Source organism: Artemia sp. Qi Xiang Cuo, chromosome 7 (assembly GCF_049724085.1).
Source record: "Artemia sp. Qi Xiang Cuo chromosome 7, ASM4972408v1, whole genome shotgun sequence".
Classification (NCBI taxonomy): domain Eukaryota; kingdom Metazoa; phylum Arthropoda; class Branchiopoda; order Anostraca; family Artemiidae; genus Artemia; species Artemia sp. Qi Xiang Cuo.
The window spans coordinates 14,258,624-14,278,313 of NC_142800.1; the positions used below are offsets into that span (position 1 = coordinate 14,258,624).

Sequence of the window (19,690 nt, forward strand, 5' to 3'; positions counted from 1 at the left end):
GTATATTAGGGGGCTACCCCTTCCTTAGCCCCCTGCTCTTTACGCAAATGTTTTATACTGCTTTAAAGATACTTCTCGTTCCAAATCACTCGGCTACTGTGTTTGAGCAGTCCTTCTTAAAGAAATGGAACAAAACGTAAAAAGTCACGATAAGGAGCCCCCTCCCCTCATCTACGAGTAATTTCTGTTCGTCTCAAGTTTTAATGTCGCTCTTTACTTTCAGTTGAGAAGCTCGTTTTTATATTTAATTTCTGATCGGCTTTCAAATCATGACCAGTTCTAACCAAAATATGATATGAGACTCAGGATTTAATATTTCATGATAAAAAGAAAGAATTTCTGTATGATAGAAGGAAGATTTTCTGTAATAAGAAGGAAGCTGCAGCACTGCTTCTATTGCACTGATTCCTGCAGCACTTACATTCAGGTTTGGTCCAAACAAATTTTTACTTCTCCCTTTCCAAACCATTTTCTATATTTACGTGAATACTCGCAAAAGGTTGGAAAATCTTTTGGTTATAAGAATATGCTTTTTGAGGCATTATTCACCTCCTTACCAACCTAAAAACGACCCATCGACTCTCCTCTATAATGTTTGATGCGAGATCATATCTCCCTCTATAAAATTTAACCAAACATAACTCGAGTGAACTTGCTTAAATCAAGCTTTAAAACAAGTCTCTATATTAACCGTTTGTTTAGTTTAAACCGTGACTTTACGTGACTCTTGGGAACAAATGCAACACCACCTAGCTTTACTGCCTCTGAAACTGGGAAGCTTCAAATACGGTTTTTCAATAATTTTAAAACGATTGGCTACCTTGGAATTTTCAGCCAATAACAACTTGGCCATCTTTAGTTCGATCCTATAAAATTGGAGAACGCCCCTTCACTGTACTAAAACCGTTTTGGTTACTTAAAAAGAGTCATAGAATTTTTAATTTTCAATGGAATGAGCCATCTCACAATTAACTAGGACTATCGCCGCTGGGTGAAAAAAAATAACAAAAAAGCAAAACAAAGAAATGCATCCGTGATCCTGTATCTTGAAAAAAGAAAAAATTCCAGTTGTATAGAAAGAAGCTTAAAACCTCTACAATAAGTTTGTCTGGTGTTAAACACATTGAAACATTGTATATTAATCAGAAAAGAAAAAAAAAATAGAAAAAAAAAATAAAAAGAAAATACATTTCTTTGTATTACCATTTAGAATCGCTGAAAACAAAGCTCCTGGTAGCATTCCTTCCCCCTTCTCCCCAAAAAACAAAAACATCTTTACAATGCTGCTAATACTCTTCCCACGTTTTCATCCTCTGTGCCGGAAGGCATGTGAATGAAACATTTTATGCCACATAGAAAGAGATTGTCACAACGGGATAGGCAAAATTACCCCCCCCCCACACACACACACACAAAAGCACTAGTAATAAAGGTGTAGGCCAAAATATTCCCGAGAATCAAGGGAGGATAGATTCCAATTTATACCACTCCTCACTTCCCCAAAACTCATTCTACATTTATCCGAAGGCTCAATGAGAGTTAGGATATTCGGGCATTAAAATAAATTCCTTAAGGCATCTGGCAACCCTCCTCCTGCCTTAAAAAATTACCCACAGCCCCTCGCTCATAATAGCTGATGAGTAATTATAAATCAGTGAACATAATTTCATAAAGAACCAAGTGAATCAGTTTTGTTAAATCAAGCATTAATATAAATGTCCATACTAACCATTTATGTTGTATGAACTGCTTGACTTTTCAGGAGCGAATACGCCATCATGCTTCAGTACCCTATCTCCTCTGCAACACTGAAGATCAATATATAGTCTTTTATACTTTTGAATTGATTTGCTATCTCAAAATACTCAGTCGATAGCAAGTTGATCCTCTTTGGTGGAAACCATAGTTTGGTGCCACAATATAGCAGAAAACGCCACTTTCCTGTGACACAATCCTTTCGTCACTTAAAAATGCCACTAGAACTTTTATTTTTCGATCGAGTAAGCCCTATCTTGATCTTCTATGACCATTGGTTTGATAATATCCCCCCTGGGGAAAACAAACACGGATAAGAAATTCTATAAATCAATTTCCACATTTTTTTTTTTTTAGAAATGGGCTTGAAACATCAATACAAGGGTTCTCTGATACCGTGAACCTAAAAGTGTAATTTCCCTTATTATTACTTGTCTTTTTCGGGGCGCTTTCTCCTTTTCAAAAATAAGGTCACTTGCCTCAGGCTTGTACTATTTGATGAGTAATATCAAACTTAATGAACTTTATGTGTTAGGAATAAACATCAAAAATGAATTCTTTTGACATATTCATTTTTATCAAAATTATTTTTTTAGAGCTTCAGTTACTATTGACTCGAGTCGCTACTTACTTATTGGTCGTTACCACGAACTGTTTGATAAGCAAAATCAGCACTATGAGCCTGGATTGGATGGCTGAAAGGATTGATTTGATTTAATACATAATACTGGAACGACAAGGAGAATGACTAGGATTGGTGCCCAGACTAATTTGATAACTATTCTCAGATAGCTGAACTTACTAATGTGAAAATAAAACGCTCAGAAAAGCGCTACCTCTATTAAAAAAAAGAAGAGGACAAAGTCGTCGGAACACAAAGGCAATAATAAAGCCTTTCAAAATCTTCTATAAAGGGTCTTTAGGAAAGGATAAGAGCTTGAAGTTTAATTAACATTGACACAACAAAATAAAACACTGAGTTTGAAAAACTAATAAAAAACATCATAAATAATATAAAACAATGCAACAAATTGTATAGAATAAAAAAAAATACTTCAATAATAATAGAACGAAAATAAATGACAAAATGGCCAAATTAAAGAAGACAAAAACATGATCTGTCTCATGAGAAGCAGAGTTAGTTCATCAGCCTGATATGTGAAGGAGGTTACAGGTTCTTAGTGAGCACTTACAAATTAAGAACTCAGGGGAAGGGGTTACATCTACATATGGATTGGATTTCATGATCGACGTTCAGGTCACAAGGCCCCATTCTCTTCATACCCGAATATATGTTATGCTATCGAAAGAATAGCTATGAGAAAAATGGGTTTGGTCTTCTAGAGACCATACAAATATTTAGTCACAGAAATAGGACTCGTATCCGAGCCTCGTTACGGTTTACTTATACTCTGCCTTACCCTTTCCGTGGTTTTTCTTACCTCATTGCGTCACTTAACAAATAATGAATGAGAAGTTCCTATCATAGTGGTGGCGATTTAACTATGCAGTACTGGGCTCTCATGGGAGGTCATATAAGCTACACTAGGGGAGGAGAGGAAAATTCATTGTTGGAATTTCCTTCCTTCATCTCCACCAAAGTTGGCACTGGGCTACAAGTCTCATTTCTAGGTTTAGTTTTGGACTCGGACAAAGTCTTTACACTACCCTCTGTCCCATTGGCAATATCTCCTGTCGGCCCCGACATGCTCACATATCATTGGTTATACATAGAGTAGCAACCAATACCACTAGCTTATGGGAATGTCTGGCTAATGAGATACAGTATAGACACCATTACAGGGAACAATAGAACACAGTGAATCAAAATAAAATAATCAAACGCCCCAAATCGATTAGACTTTATCCAAAATGTAAGGGTTAAAGTAAAGATTTTATATCTATCAACAGGTCAGGTCAACGTTGGGATCATCATTATTGAATTTTTTGGAATTTGAAACCCAGTTTTATTCTAAGCTAAATGAATTTTCTGGCAATGTGACATCCATACAACTTCTGTTCCCGTCCAAAAAATCCTTCACCCCGTAGGGAGGCTTCAATGCAAAAATACATCAAATTGGCAATGGCGTCCCTGCTAATTGAGAGCGAAGAACAGTGAGCTCATTTTGACCCTATTAAAAGGCAGCTGAACCCGAAGTCGGGGTCTTTTAACTCGCCATCTTCTTAGCACTGAACATAGAAAAGAGGGGATAAACAGACCGATAGGCCATTTACTATTAAAAAATTCTACCCCAAATTAAGAGAGAAGACAATATTGTGTATCAAGGATTCCGTTATCAGTCACACGAGTCAAGGTTGAAATATACCTTTATTGTAAACTCACACGGAAGAGTTCGTATTGTCTCCAAAAGCTCATCAAGAATCTGAAGAAGTAAGTAGATGGATCAGCTTGGAGATAGGCAGGCATTACCAATAATAAGATCCTTCTCTTAAGAGTAAATTTCAATAAATAGGGATTCAAAGATCCCTTCCTGATTCCTTGATAGATTAGTTCTGACAATGGACGGAAGGTATTTGCATATATAGAAGGCGGGCCCACCGTCCGACCTTCCCTTTTGCCATCATCCGTCCATTTAGTCGTACTATCCTATATCCGGGTATATCCAGCCACATTTCATTACTATTACCCAGAAAGGTTTCACAAGACCTAATAAAGTCAGCCATTCCATTACAAATCTCAACTGATCAATTGATGATATTAAGTTTCATCGCGTTTCATCCCCCCTCCCTTGGCTACTAACCAAGGAAGAAAAATAAAATTATTTCTTGAATTCTGCCCCTTTGAATTATACAGGATTACTAGAATACTAAAACACCTAGTGGGCTATTTTGAAGCTGAAGAAGACGCCCAACAATATAGCAGATATCTCTCGGACCTGGGTAAGAAAAATTCTTCAGCGTGTTTCACATTCTTCATAGTTTTCGCAAAAGCTACTTGTGCATTATCCTTATACTACACAAGATCATTCTACGAAAGAATTGGGTCACTATGATGCCCAAAACACAAGATCAAACAGCTTGTTCACCTTCCATCCTTTTTCGTAATTTTTAGAATTCTTAAAGGCCCTAATAAGCAGCCTGTAAATTTGGTAGTGCAATATCAATTGCTTGTAAGACGACATGATTAATATGAACACGATAAAACCAAATAAGACTTATCTTGATGTGTATTCTCCACTGCTTTCCTACATTCAAAACAACATAATATCCAATAATTAGCTAAACAACAAAGCCAGTCTTACTCACACAGAGATACAGCAAATGACAAACGTAAGCTCCCAAATCACATAGGGATTTAAATTATCATAGCCAGCAGAAAACAAATACGATTATTTAAATGATAATCCTTTGTGAGTTACTGTGACTGGTCAAATAATATAAACTGGCTTTGATCTTCAAAGATATAACGCTAAAAAGTAAGAGGAGTATTTTTTTTTACGATTAAAGTGGCAAAACAACCACATGCAATATGTTTTGTTTTGAAAGTGGTGCAACTGACACTCTAGCCTTGGGAAAATTTTGGAGCAGCACCACCACCCTTATTTGGGGTAGGTTAAGATTAGTTTCATCAAAATGGTTACTTTTAAATTTTTATTCAGCGCCATGTTGGGTTAGGGGGCGGGTGGGGTTGTACTTACGACTTTGAAAGAATGACAGGTTGCATTTCGAAAAACAAAGGCCTTTGAAATGGGTATTACAAGTTTTAATCGAGTGAACCCTACTTCAAGTTTCTGTGACCATTCTTTCTTCATTATGAGGCCAGAAAAAAAAATGAAAATACATCGTCGCGTTGCCCTCAATAAGTGCTAGTCACCATCAGTTGTCTTCTTTTCTTTTCTGTCTTTCTTTTCTATTTTTCTTTTTTTTTATTTTCAGTTTAAAAAGGATTCCTGGCTGAGAATTCAAAGCTAGGTTAAAATGTTTACGGTTTCTATTTTTATTTGACAGGTTTGTAAGGACAGACAGCGAGGGGCGGCATGCATAAAACTATCTTTTATAAACATTGTTGTTTTTTTTTTCGCTTAAATTCGCATAAATATAAATAAATCAGTGACGACCAAATCTGTACAAAACATCTCTAATAAATAAAGTAAAAAATCTGTAATAAATAAAGTAATGAGTTAAAGATTCTGATACTTTTTTCAAGTACGACTGTTCTTCCTCTGTCTCCACAGACACACTTAGGTCATTCGAACGAAACGCCAGTCTGTCCTCAAGTGGGGCAAATGTCCCACACGGCCTCCCACTTAGGCTCCTGAAATGCTTGGAGGTTTCGATTTGATTGGTATAGATTCGTTGAAGGGAATTCTTCGGCTTGCATAATCGTCTGAATCCGACAGGCTACCACCGCCAAATGCTTTGGAGACTCGACTTTCAGAAATTCGGATGACACATCCTAGGTACCTCCATGGCAGTAGTGGTTCCGGCCACTCTTGCGCCAGGGACAACATGTAAATTAGCCATCCCCCCCACAATACCTCCAATAAAATTTTAAGTCCAAATTTTAACATTTTTTTTCATTTAATAAACAAATTGTTTTCAAATTATCAAGTAACTGATAAATTTTTTAATTATTTTTATTCATTATTGTTAATTGTTTCATTTAATTTTTTTAATTATTATCATTTAGTCCAATTTATGAATTATTTTTATTTATTAATTGCGCCCTCTTCTTTATCTTAATAAAAATAACATTTCGAAAATTACAAAATATAACCGCTAGGTTATTTATTTTAAATTTCGCGCCCCTAAAATTTATGTAGCCGGGGCAAGAGCCTTTTCTGTCCCTCTCCTAAAACAGCCTCTGCTCTATTTGTGGTAATTTGTCTGTGATTAACGACTACAAAGTGAGCTCTCTCACAGTCTCGTCCATAGGTTGCTGCGTCCAGTGGAAGTTTATGATATGATGCAAGCAAATATTCTCGAGTCCTGGAAGTTTGTTTTTCTCCACCTGTTGGCTCAGGTGCCAGTTTTCTGAGCCATTATATAATCAGTAATTATGTTATTTAAATCATGATTACTCAGATGTAATCAATTTGTTAATTAATAATGAATTAAAAAGAAAATATCCAACATATTTCTAATTCATTTGTATTTGTACACATACCCAGGGGTTGAGCGGCAACAGCCCTCAATTAAGGTGCAATAATTGTCACCCGTTTCAAGTTTTAATCACTCTTTTTTCAAAGCAATACAATTACTTCATATTGTTTTTGAGTTAGAGTTGGCCATCAAATAATCTGTTGTTAGAGTTGGACAAAACAGCCTTTGACAATTTAATTTTTAACAGAACTTTTGTAACATAATGAAATTTCTATTCTAAGCGGAAACAAGGAAAATTGCGACACGGAACATCTCTTTTCTAGTGCTTGTTAGACGAATTTAGTTTACTCGGAACTTATTTTGAATTTAGATAAGGATTTTCCCTTTCATGAATTCGTGCTTTTACCAAGTGAAGTTAAAACAAAAATGGCATCTCAATTATAGAAAGAATCTTCCAAAATCCCTATTTATTCCCTTTTATCACGACCTTCGAGGCAAAACTATTTATTCGTAAATTTAAGGATTTGCCGAAAAAACAATTTATGTTATTTTTATTTCTTGTCAATTCAACTTTTAACTGGTTTCCTGCACCTTTAAAAGACTTTAAGTGCTTTTTCTTCAAAAATAGTGTTTTTTTAGCTTGTTTCAAAATGGGCATTCAAACTTCCAGAAGCTAAACAAAACTTTGTTTCTGATTATGAGGCTTCTTTGTCAGTTAGAAATAGGTCAGCCATGATTTGAAGACGATATTGGTATACAAGAGGTTTTTAGTGATTTTGCTTCCAAAACTTTTTTTTTTACTTCTTTTAAAAGAAGGCACTCAAACTTTCAGAGCCTAATTATAATTTTGTTTCTGATTGGAGGACCGATTCTTAGACATCGATGAAGTTGTCTGGGATAGTAGTTTACTCTTTACGTGCCACCTGGTCCCCCAGCTTGCCGCCCCATTCCTCTAGGCCATTAAACAGTACTTCAGTTAACTTCAGCATCTAAGATTATTCGTTCATCATACCGTTGGATGATTATTTGCATCATTTAATGAACGATGCGTATCGTTTTACTAAAAATTTCGTCTAATAAAATCTATGAAATCCCCAAAAGTTTCCTCCTGATTTATCCTTGTTCCAAAGACAATCTTCGCGATTATTTTTCATACAATGCTGTAAATTCAAGCCCCTAAAACTTTCTTCCAATATATTAATAAAAGTGTTGAGGAATTGTGGTTTGAATTGCAAATCCCACGATATAGAGGACAATTCTAAGGCAACTTGGAAACTTTGTGTAAAGTTTTAAGGCTGCCTGGAAACGGTGTCTCCGTAAACACCGTTAAAAGAACATTCCGTAAATTCTAATTTAATCACGAATAAAATAGTCCATAATAAAGAGGGGTAAGTAAAGAGGAAATCTTGTTAATGACAAACAAAACTCGAAATAAAGGGTAACAATACACATAAGTAGAATAGTGTAAAAGCATGTTAGACGTAATATAAAGTGAATAGAAGGGACGGCACCCCTATAGAGTTATGATTTTTTTTCTAACTTAGATTTCTTTGTCCAAGAATGACGATATTTTGTTCTCAAATAATAGAAAAGATATTTAATTGGTTTAATTTTTTAAACCATTTTTAATTTTGGTTTAATTTTTTTTTTGTTAAAGAAATTAATTGGTTTAATTTCTTAAACCATTTTTAATTTTGGTTTAATTTTTTTTGTTAAAGAAATTTTTTGGTTTAATTTTTGAACAACCTAACCCCTAACGTAAGTTGAAATAAAGAAAAAAAAGTTTAACAAGTGAAATTTGAAATCGAGAAGTCTGGCTAAAACAGGTAATTGGTAGTTAGTGTCATTTATTTCTAGTTGCAAATTAGTCAAGTGCAACAAAGTGCAGATGGCACTTGAAAGTATTGTGAGCAATCTTAATCCTTATTTTTTTAATTTTATATTTCAGTATATTCTACTTTCCCTGCGTAGTTTTAAATTGGTGGCAAGTTGTGTATGCGTAACCAGCTTTTCTAGCGTTCAATCTTTTTCCTAGCTGTTTGTATGCATTCACAGATTGTAACCTTTCGTAGACCAAACGTCTACTAAATTGAGCATCACGAACTTTTTTTCTCAGACTCTATTTCTAGGGAAAATATTCTCTAACGTCTTAATCGCTTTGGCGGGACTTATTTTATTGGCATAAAAAGAATCTGTTTGAAGTTATAAGAGCAAATATAAATAATTTTGAAATCTACCAAGTCATTATTCCATCAAATTGGGCTAAATTTAGAAAAATGGGGAAAACTCCAAAAAAATTATAAATTTGTTAGAAAATGCCATGATCCAATTCAGCACATCAGAGAAACCAACAGAACGAATAAAAAAGCCAAATTTCAAACTTCGCCATGGAATGTCAGTCCCGGATGTGTTTATTTATGTCTTTCGTTTTGTCTATTGTAATCGCGTCGATTGCCTAGGTTGACAAGTGGTCCTACATTATCGGGAGAGAACTCATTCGAATGCATATCGAAATCACTAATATTCTTTTTAAACAGCATTAAGTTAAGTTACAAAGAGTTTGTTTGCAGTTTTATACCATTTTCTGTTGAAGAAATAAAAGAAGAACTTTGACAGAAAAACCCTGAGGAGATGATTCTAGATGGATGCACATTACCAAGCAAAGCTACGTTTCCTCCTTCAAGTAGTTGGAGTCAGGTATGTGCCCTGTCTTTGTCTTGAAAGATAATTGAACCGGGAAACAAATTTGACTTTCCGCACAAATTTGACAAAATTTGTCGCAGTTAGAGTATGAGTAGTGATGAAATCGCTCATAGAATATATATCTCAGGCAAGATTCTTTTCGAAAAACTTCAAATGTTCGGCTCTCTCTCTTTTGCAATTAGCAATTTTGGGTAGCGACTGAAATTCCATTGACCATTAATACTCATGTTCACACTCAATGATTTTTTAGGATTAACGACGCTTCTGGACTACTAAGGTCCTTGCGTTGACCCTGCAGTGTGTAGACAGGAGGGTTTGGACCTCGGTGTTCCCGGGCGAGGCTTTAACCCTTCCGCTGTCACAAGGTAGTAAATAATTCTGGTAGTGAAAAAAGGGTAGTTTAAATATTTTGCCACGAAAATTCAACTCTTTTACATAAAAAAAAAACCTAAAAGAAAAGAGAAAGGCAGTTCGCATATAAATAAAAACCAGATAGTGAGTGAGAAGGAAAGCTATTCCATAGAATTATATGAAATCTAAGAACCTTTATGCAAAGCACATCAGATGAAACCTAAATAACTATAGCTGTTTTGGCACAGGAAAGATATCTAGAAGGCATCTCGAAACTCTTACGAGTTTCCCCATAATTTCCTATATTTTTTGTATAGTTCACTTATACCTAGCGCTTTATAATCTTAACCTTCAAAATAATAACATAGTTGTGTCAAATATATAGTATCATATCATATTAAGAGAAAAATTATAGTTTTGGCACACACGACTTTTTTATTGCCCGGTAACGGGTTGTGCCAACTTGCGCACCATTTTACTACCTATAGCTACTTTCTGCAATAGTTCCGAGGCTACGTGGACAAGGTGTCTCTGTAAAGCATCATGTCTACAAAACTAATCCATAAGTTTCCTTTTATTACCAATATTACAAATGAGATGATGATACTACAATAAAAGCCGCTTGTTCTAGTTCTACTGTTGACGCCTTCACATGTCCGCGTGTTCGTATTCTAGTGTTCTAGGATATAGGATTGCATTGTTCTTCATGAGCTACTTTTCTTTGCGAAAATTCAATAAAAAAAAAATTATCTCTATTTTTAATTTATTTCCTCCGTCTTTAAAGACAGATATCCCTTTTTTCATGGGCAGCGCGCTAGCGCTGCCTAAGTAAAGAACGATGTGGGCACAATGTGTTTTTTTTTCTCTCTACCCGGGCACTTCGTATCGAAAAACTTATCGTTGAAAGTTCGAAAAGGGCTCATTCGATTGCAAATTGGAGTGGCTAGTGCCCTTTTTAATAGTCGAAAGTGATTGGAGGCCAACAAGCCCCCCCCCCCACTCCCATCATTCCCCCAAACACATCCAATCAAATTTTCGAGATAGCCATTTTGTTCAGCGTAGTTGATTTCCAAATAGAAAATATCTTTTTGAGGAGGACACTCCCCCACAACCCTCAGGGCAAGGGTTTTTAGTTATGTCCTGGGGGCATATAAGGTATTTATAAAAGGCGTTATCGTAGAAACTTCAAAAAAGGCTCATTTGATTGGAAATTCAAAGGGCTAGTTCCATTCTTAATAGTCGAAAGTGATTGGAGGGGAACTAGCCCCTCCCCCAAACCCATCATTCTCCCAAACACATCCAATTAAAATTTTGAGATAGCCATTTTGTTCAGCATAGTTGATTTCCAAATAGAAAATATATTTTTGAGGAGGACACTCCCCAACAACTTTCAGGGCAAGAGTTTTAAGTTATATCCTGGGGTATATAAGGTTTTTATAGAAGGCGTTGTCATAGAAACTTCAAAAAGGGTTCATTTGATTGGAAATTCAAAGGGCTAGTGCCCTAATTAATAGTTGAAAGTGATTGAAGGGCAACTAGCCCCGCCCCACGTCCATCATTCACCCGAACACATCCAATCAAAATTTTGAGATAGCCATTTTGTTCAGCATGGTTGATTTCCCGATAGAAAATATGTTTTTGAAGAGGACACTCCCCCGCAACCCTCAGGGCAAGGGTTTTAAGTTATGTCCAGGGGGCATATAATGTTTTAATAAAAGGCGTAGTTGTAGAAAACTTCAAAAAAAGCTCATTCGATTGGAAAATCAACGGGCTAGTACCCTTTTTAATAGTCAAAATGGATTGGAGAGCAGCTAGCACCCCCCCCCAAACCAATAAGTTCGACGAACACACCTTATAACAATTTTAAGATCGCTATTTTGTTCAGCGTAGTTGATTTCCAGATACAAAATACGTTTTTGAGGAGAACACTCCCCCACAACCCTCAGGGCAAGGGTTTTAAGTTATGCCCTGGGGGCATATAATGTTTTTTATAGAAGGCGTTATCGTAGAAACTTAAAAAAAAGCTCATTCGGTTGGAGATTCAACGGGCTAGTGCCCTTTTTAATAGTCGAAAGTGATTGGGGGGGCAACATGCCCCCCCCCCACGCCCCTCATTCCCCCAAACACATCCAATAAAAATTTTGAGATAGCCACTTTGTTCAGCGTAGTTAATTTACCGACAGAAAATATGTTTTTGAGGAGGATACTCGGCCAAAGCCCTCAGAACAAGGGTTTTAAGTTATGCCCTGGGGGCATATAAGGTTTTTATACAAGACGTTGTCGTAGAAACTTCAGAAAAAGCTCATCCGATTTGAAATTCAAAGGGCTAGTGCCCTTTTTAATAGTCGAAAGTGATTGGTAATATTTTTGTTTTTGTTGTCGTTGTTTATACCAGGGCACTTTGTATCGAAGGAGTTGTCGTGGGAATTTCGAAAGGGCTCATTCGATTGAAAATAGAAAGGGCTGATGCCCTTTTTAATAGGTGAAAGTGATTGGAGGGCAACTAATCCCCCTTCCACTCCCACCCTCCCATTTTCCCATTATTTTTAAAAACAAAATTTTTCCTTAATATTAAAAAAAAAAGCACTGTGATAATTCTAATTCACAATAAGGCAAATCAGCAGTATACCAAGAACGACTGAGGGTATTATTTTCAAACTTTCGAGGCTACTTCTGCTCTTAAAATTGAACCAAATCAAAATAGTGTAAGTGTATCAAAGCTATCAAAGAAAGTAAACAGATTTTTTTGCGAATGGTATCAAGTTTTCCATTTCAGGTCAACTAGAGGAGGTATGAAACTAAGTTAAACAGTACTATTTGTGTCAAGATTTTTAAAATGGTGATATTGTTAAAAATTGCTGAAAATTATTCTCCAGCACACAAATAGCAGGCCAAACTATAAAGTTTTAAAAAACGAAAAGATTTAAAGTGTTATGTTTCCATTTCCATGGAAACATACACAAAATAAGTTTTTCAAAGAAAAGTAAAGAACTCCATTAAACAAAAAATGAGCAAAAATAAAATCAAATAATCTACCAAGCTCGAAACTACCACAAATCAGCATCGATAAATAAATGAAACCCAAAACGAACAGAAATTACAATAAATAACTCAGTCAAAATCAGAACCAGCAGAAATTAACATAAGTTGGGCTCAAAACCCCTATGCCTTCCCAAGGCCAGAAGAAAATTTGCAGTTTACTGAAAAAAATATAAATGTTTTTACTTTTATAACTTTAATAAATCAAACAATTTTAACATTTTGATTACTAAATATCAGTATATGTATATTAAACTGACAATGCACATTCATTTGTGTTTTTTTCAGTAAAGTCCGGGCCAAAATTTGAGTGAGGTACCATTTGGTGTGGAAACCCTAACCAAGAAATACAAAACAAACTTCATCTACAAGTCACAAAAGAAACCACCCCCTTATACAGCTTCAATTAAACTCAAAGGTACACCAATAACTTAAAAAAAATCTTTCTAATTTCATGAAAACATAACAAAACAAAAGGAACGTAGAGAAACTTTTCGGTGGTTCATTAAGTAGTTGATTAAGTGGGCCACAAGTCCCGTGAAAAGCTTTCGACTTGCTCGTTAGCAGACACTAGTTTCGCTTTCTTCAAATCTTGGATAAAAAACAGGATTTCTGACACAACCGACCTACAAAAATAAATTTGAATCATGCTACACTGACCTAATTTTTTATGTATCTGTTTGTTTGTATCATACACTGTTTTCAACAAATTTAACGCTTTTTACAAGCATACCCGTTATTTCTTAAAGTTTTATAGCCAAAATAAAACTCCAAGTTTATTAACTTAATTGCTTAATTAACTTAATTGTAAAAACCAAATTAGGGAAAACACGCTGAAAATTTGTGACCAAATATACTTTGAAGTACCATTGACAGTGAAAATAAAATCTGGCCGCTAAAATTGGTTACGTGAAATTTACCCAAACACACATATATATATATATATATATATATATATATATATATATATATATATATATATATATATATATATATATATATATATATATATATATATATATATATATATATATATATATATATATATATATATATATATATATATATATATATATATATATATATATATATATATATATATATATATATATATATATATATATATATATATATATATATATATATATATATATATATATATATATATATATATATATATATATATATATATATATATATATATATATATATATATATATATATATATATATATATATATATATATATATATATATATATATATATATATATATATATATATATATATATATATATATATATATATATATATATATATATATATATATATATCAGTTCAGTATTTTTTGTTTTGGGCACCAATCTAAAAAAAAAAAAAAAAATAAAAGTGGGTGAAATGAGTAAATAAATAATAAAAAAAAGAAAAAAAAATTAATTGCGCCAAAACAGCTAAGGAAAATGTAGCTTTCCTTTGAATTAGTAGCTATCTTTGGAGATTCAACAGATTTTAATGTTTGAATTTTTACAAACGAAAAGGGTACCATTGACAGTGAAAATAAAATCTAAAGAAATGCACTTTTTTCACGATTCAACGACGCAGCACTGACAAAAATCTGGAGCTGCCTTAAAAACTTTATAATTTTGAAAAGCCCAAACGAAAAATATTAAAAAAATACAGTTTTCGGGTATGAATGGGGGGGGGGTCATTCATACCCTTAACTATTATTTATAATATTTTAATATTTGATACTTATAGGCTACTCTGTATAAGAAACTTTTCTTTTTTGTACTTCATGAGTTTTTATTTCTTTAGAACTTTTTAATTTTTCCTTTCATTATATTTGTGGTTTTGGTCTGACCACTAGCCTAGAGACAGAGAGAGAGAGAGAGAGAGAGAGAGAGAGAGAGAGAGAGAGAGAGAGAGAGAGAGAGAGAGAGAGAGAGAGAGAGAGAGAGAGAGAGAGAGAGAGAGAGAGAGAGAGAGAGAGAGAGAGAGAGAGAGAGAGAGAGAGAGAGAGAGAGAGAGAGAGAATTTTATTGAAACAACAAGAACAGGAAACAACAGAGAAAAAAAATACACAACATATACTGCAGATTTTAATATAAAAAATGCATAGACACTTTTGTTGCTTACTTTTTTTTCTATGTTTTTTGTCTAGTCTCAAAACCCTGATCAAACAAAGAAGCTAAACGGAAAGATACTCACATATGTTGTGGGCCCCCGTCGTTCACGATATTGAGTCGAGATAGATGTCTCTTCAAATGTTGTTTGAGGAGTTGAATAAACCTAACTGTCAATTTGGTTCGTTGATCCAAAGGCAGAACTCCTATGGCTTCATGCATTTTCATCAGCTGTTTACCAATCGCCTAAAAAGAGAAAAAGAGATAAAGATTACGATGCAAAATTATACATGTTTAAGCTGATCTTATACTAGTATTAATTTAAAAAACTTTTTCCCCAAAATAAGTTTTTCAACGAAAAGTAAAGAACTCCATTAAACAAAAAATAAGCAAAAATAAAATCAAATAATCTACCCAGCGTGAAACTACCACAAATCAGCATCGATAAATAAATGAAACCCAAAACGAACAGAAATTACAATAAATAACCGAGTCAAACTCAAAACGAGCAGAAATTAACATAAGTTGAGCGCAAAACACCTATGCCTTCCCAAGGCCAGAACATAATTTGCACTTTACTGAAAAAATACAAATGATTGTGCATTGTCATTTCAATATACATATACCGATATTTAGTGATCAAAATGTTAAAATTATTTGATTTATTAAAGTTGTAAAAGTAAAAACATTTATATTTTTTTCTGTAAAGTTCAAATTTTGTTCTGGCCTTGGGAAGAGATAGGGGTTTTGCGCCCAACTTATGTTAATTTCTGCTCGTTTTGAGTTTGACTCGGTTATTTATTGTAGTTTCCGTTTATTTAGGGTTTCGTTTATTTATCGATGCTGATTTATGGTAGTTTCACGCTGGGTAGATTATTTGATTTTATTTTTGCTCATTTTTTGTTTAATGGAGTTCTTTACTTTTCTTTGAAAAACTTATTCTGGGGAAAAAGTTTTTAATTAATTTCTGTTCGTTTTATATTGACATAGTCTTTTCAGGTAAAAAGAAAATAATACTTTAAATCTATTCGTTTTTCAAGAATTTAAAGTTTGGCCTGCTATTTGTATACTTGAGAAAAAATTTTCAGCAATTTTTAACAACATACACCTTTTTAAAAATATGGACACAAATAGTAGTGTTTAATTTGGTTTCATACTCTAGTTGACCTGAAATGGATAACTTGATACCATTCGCAAAAAAAAATCTGTTTACTTTCTTTGATAGCTTGGGTACACATACGCTATTTTGATTTGGTTAATTTTTAAGAGCAGAAATGGGAGGCTTGGTGTGGGAGGATGGGCGTGGGAGGGTGGGATTGGAAGGAGAATAAGTTGCCCTCAAATCACTTTCGATTATTATAAAGGGCATCAGCCCTTTCTATTTTCAATCAAATGCGCCCTTTTCGAAGTTCCCACGACAACTCCTTCGAAACGAAGTGCCCTGGTCTAAACAACAATAACAACAAAAATAATACATTATACCCACTTCGATCTTTACTATAAAAATGTCAAGTCTTCCAATCACTTTCGACTACTAAAAAGGGCACTAGGCCTTTCGATTTCCAATCGAATGATCCCTTTTGGAAACGACAACGCTTTCTATAAACACCTTATACGGTATGCCTCCAGGACATAGATTACAACCCTTACCCTAAGGTCTGTTAGGGTGGTTGTCAACCTCTAAGACCGATTTTCCAGGACTTTCAACTACGTTAAACAACATGGTTATCTCAAAATTTTGATTGGATGTGTTTGGGGAATTGGTGGGCGCGAGAGGGGTGTTAGTCACCTTCCAATCACTTTCGAATGTTAAAAAGGGCATAACCCACTCCAATTTCCAATTGAATGAGCGCTTTTCGAAGTTTCTACGACAACTTCTTCGATACGAAGTACCCTGATCTAAAGAAAAAAAAATAATAAATAATACATTGTGCCAACATCGTTCTTATATGCCCCTAGAGCATAACTTAAAACCCTTGCCCTGAGGGTTGTGGGAGAGTTTCCTCCTCTTTACTTAGTCCCCGTTTCTTGTATTGTTCTCGAGTGTCCCCGTTCTTTACTTAGGCAGCGCGATCGTGCTGCCTATGATTTATACAACAGCTTTCTATTTAAACCCTATATGCCCCCAGGGCCTAACTTACAACCCTTACACTGAGGGCTCTGGGGGGGTTATCATCCTAAAATACCTAATTTCCAGAACGTTCAACTACGTTGAACAAAATGGATATCTCAAAATTTTGATTGGATGTCTTTTGGAAAATGGTGGGCGTGAGAGGGGCATTAGTCGCTATCCAATCACTTTCAACTATTAAAAAAGGCACTAGCCTTTTCAATTTCCAACCGAATTAGCCCTTTTGAAGTTTCTCCGACAACGCTTTCAATTAAAACTTTATATGCCCCAGGGCATAACTTACAGCCCTTGCCCTGATGGCTGTGGGGTTGTCATCCTTAAAGACCTAATTTCCAAAACTTTCAACTACATTGAATGAAATAGCCATCTACAAATTTTGTTTGGATGTGTTTTGGAAAATGGCGAGCGTGAGAGGGGGTCCAGCTGCCCTGAAATCACTTTCGACTTTTAAAAAGGGAACTATCCTAATGAATTTCAAGTCGAACCAACCACTTTTCAAGTTTCTATGAACAATATTTCAATAAAAACCTACTATACCCCGAGGATATAATTACCATTTATTGCCCAGCGGGCGGTGTGGGAGTGTCCTCAAAAAAATATTTTATATCTGGAAATCCACTACGTTGAACAAAATGGCTATCTCAAAATTTTTATTGGATGTGTTTGGGGAAATGATGGGCGTGGCGGGGGAGGGGGGGTAGTTGCCCTCCGATCACTTTGGACAATTAAAGGCTCTAGCCCTTTGAATTTGCAATCGAATGAGCTTTTTTGAAGTTTCTAAGACAAGCCTTCTTCAAAAGCCTTATATGCCCCCAGGGCATAACTTAAAACCTTTACCCTGAGGGCTTTGGGGGAGCGTCCTCTTCAAAAACATATTTTATATTAGGAAATCAACTACGCTGAACAAAATGGCTATCTCAAAATTTTTATTGGACGTGTTTGGGGAAATGATGGGCGTGGGGGGGCTAGTTGCCCTCCAGTCACTTTCAACTGTTGAAAAGGGCACTAGCCCTTTAATTTCCAATCGAATGAGCCTTTTTTGAAGTTTCTACGACGCCTTCTATAAAAACCTTATATGCCCCCAGGGCATAACTTAAAACCCTTGCCCTGATGGTTTTGGGGGAGTGTACTCCTCAAGAACATATTTTATATCTTAAAATCAACTACGCTGAACGAAATAGCTATCTCAACATTTTTATAGGATTTATTTGGAGGAATGATGGGCGTTGGGGGAGGGGGCTAGCTGCCCTCCAATCACTTTCAAATATTAAAAAGGGCACAAGCCCTTTGAATTTCTAATCGAATGAGCCTGTTTTGAAGTTTCTACGAAAACACTTTCTATAAAAACCTCATATGCCCCCAGGGCATAACTTAAAACCCTTGCCCTGAGGGTTGTGGGGGAGTTTCCTCATCAAAAACATATTTTCTATCTGGAAATCAAATTCGTTGAAAAAAATGGCGATATCAAAATTATCATTTGATGTGTTTTAGGAAATGATGGTCGTGGGGGCGGAGGGTTAGTTTCCCTACAAACACTTTCAACTATTAAAAAGAGCACTAGAACTCTCAATTTCCAATCGGATAAGCCACTTTGAAGTATCTACGACGACCCCTTCCATATGAAATGCCCAGCTCTAAAGGAAAAAATAATAGATAGTACATTGTGCCAACGCCGTTCTTATATGCCCTCAGGGCATAACTAAAAATCCCTGCCCCGAGGGTTGTGGGGGAGTTTCCCCCTCAAAAACATATTTTCTATCTGGATATCAACTACGCTGAACAAAATGGCTATCTCAAAATTTAGATTGGATGTGTTTGGGGAAATGAGGGGCGTGGGGGGGGGGAGCAAGTTGCCCTCTAATAACTTTCGACTATTAAAAAGAGCACTAGCCCTTTGAACTTCCAATCGAATGAGCTCTTTTGAAGTTTCTACGACAACACCTTCTATAAAAATCTTATATGCACCCAGGGCATAACTTAAAACCCTTGCCCTGAGGGTTGTGGGGGAGTGTCCTCGTCAAAAAAAAAAATTTCTATCTGGAAATCAACTCCGCTGAGCAAAACTGCTATCTTAAAATTTTGAGTGGAGGTGTTGTGGGGAATTCTGGACATTGGGGAGGGGGAGGTCGAGTTACACTCCAATCAATTTTGACTACGGAAAAGCTTACTAGCGTTTTGGATATCAAATTGAATGAGCCTGTTTTTAAGTTTCTACGACAACACTTTCTATAAAAACCTTATATGACCCCATGGCATAATTTAAAACCCTTGCCCTGAGGCTTGTGGGGGAGTGTCCTTCTCAAAAACATATTTTCTATCTGGAAATCAACTACGCTGAACAAAATGCCTATCTCGAAATTTTGATTGGATGTGTTTGGGGGACGGCGGGGCGTGGGGGGGTAGTTGCCTTCTAATCACTTTCGACTATTGAAAAGGGCACTAGAACTCTCAATTTCCAATAGAAAAAGCCCCTTTAGAACTTTCTGAGACAAACCTTTTTTTTGGCAGAATACATTTATAAAGGAA

General features: G+C 35.3%; 1 protein-coding gene across 4 annotated transcripts in view; it reads right to left on the reverse strand.

Annotated features, from left to right (window-relative positions):
• Positions 1 to 13,353: 13,353 nt before the first annotated feature.
• Positions 13,354 to 19,690, reverse strand: part of scat (VPS54 subunit of GARP complex scat) — a 124,808-nt gene continuing 118,471 nt past the window's right edge. For all 4 annotated transcript variants that reach the window (XM_089091392.1, XM_089091390.1, XM_089091391.1 and 1 more), the window contains exons 15-16: positions 15,119 to 15,279; positions 13,354 to 13,538 (exon numbers count right to left, since the gene is read on the reverse strand). In XM_089091392.1, coding sequence (XP_088947518.1) covers positions 13,430 to 13,538; positions 15,119 to 15,279 — 270 coding nt within the window. In that variant the 3' untranslated portion in view covers positions 13,354 to 13,429. The remainder of the gene's footprint in view (positions 13,539 to 15,118; positions 15,280 to 19,690) is intronic.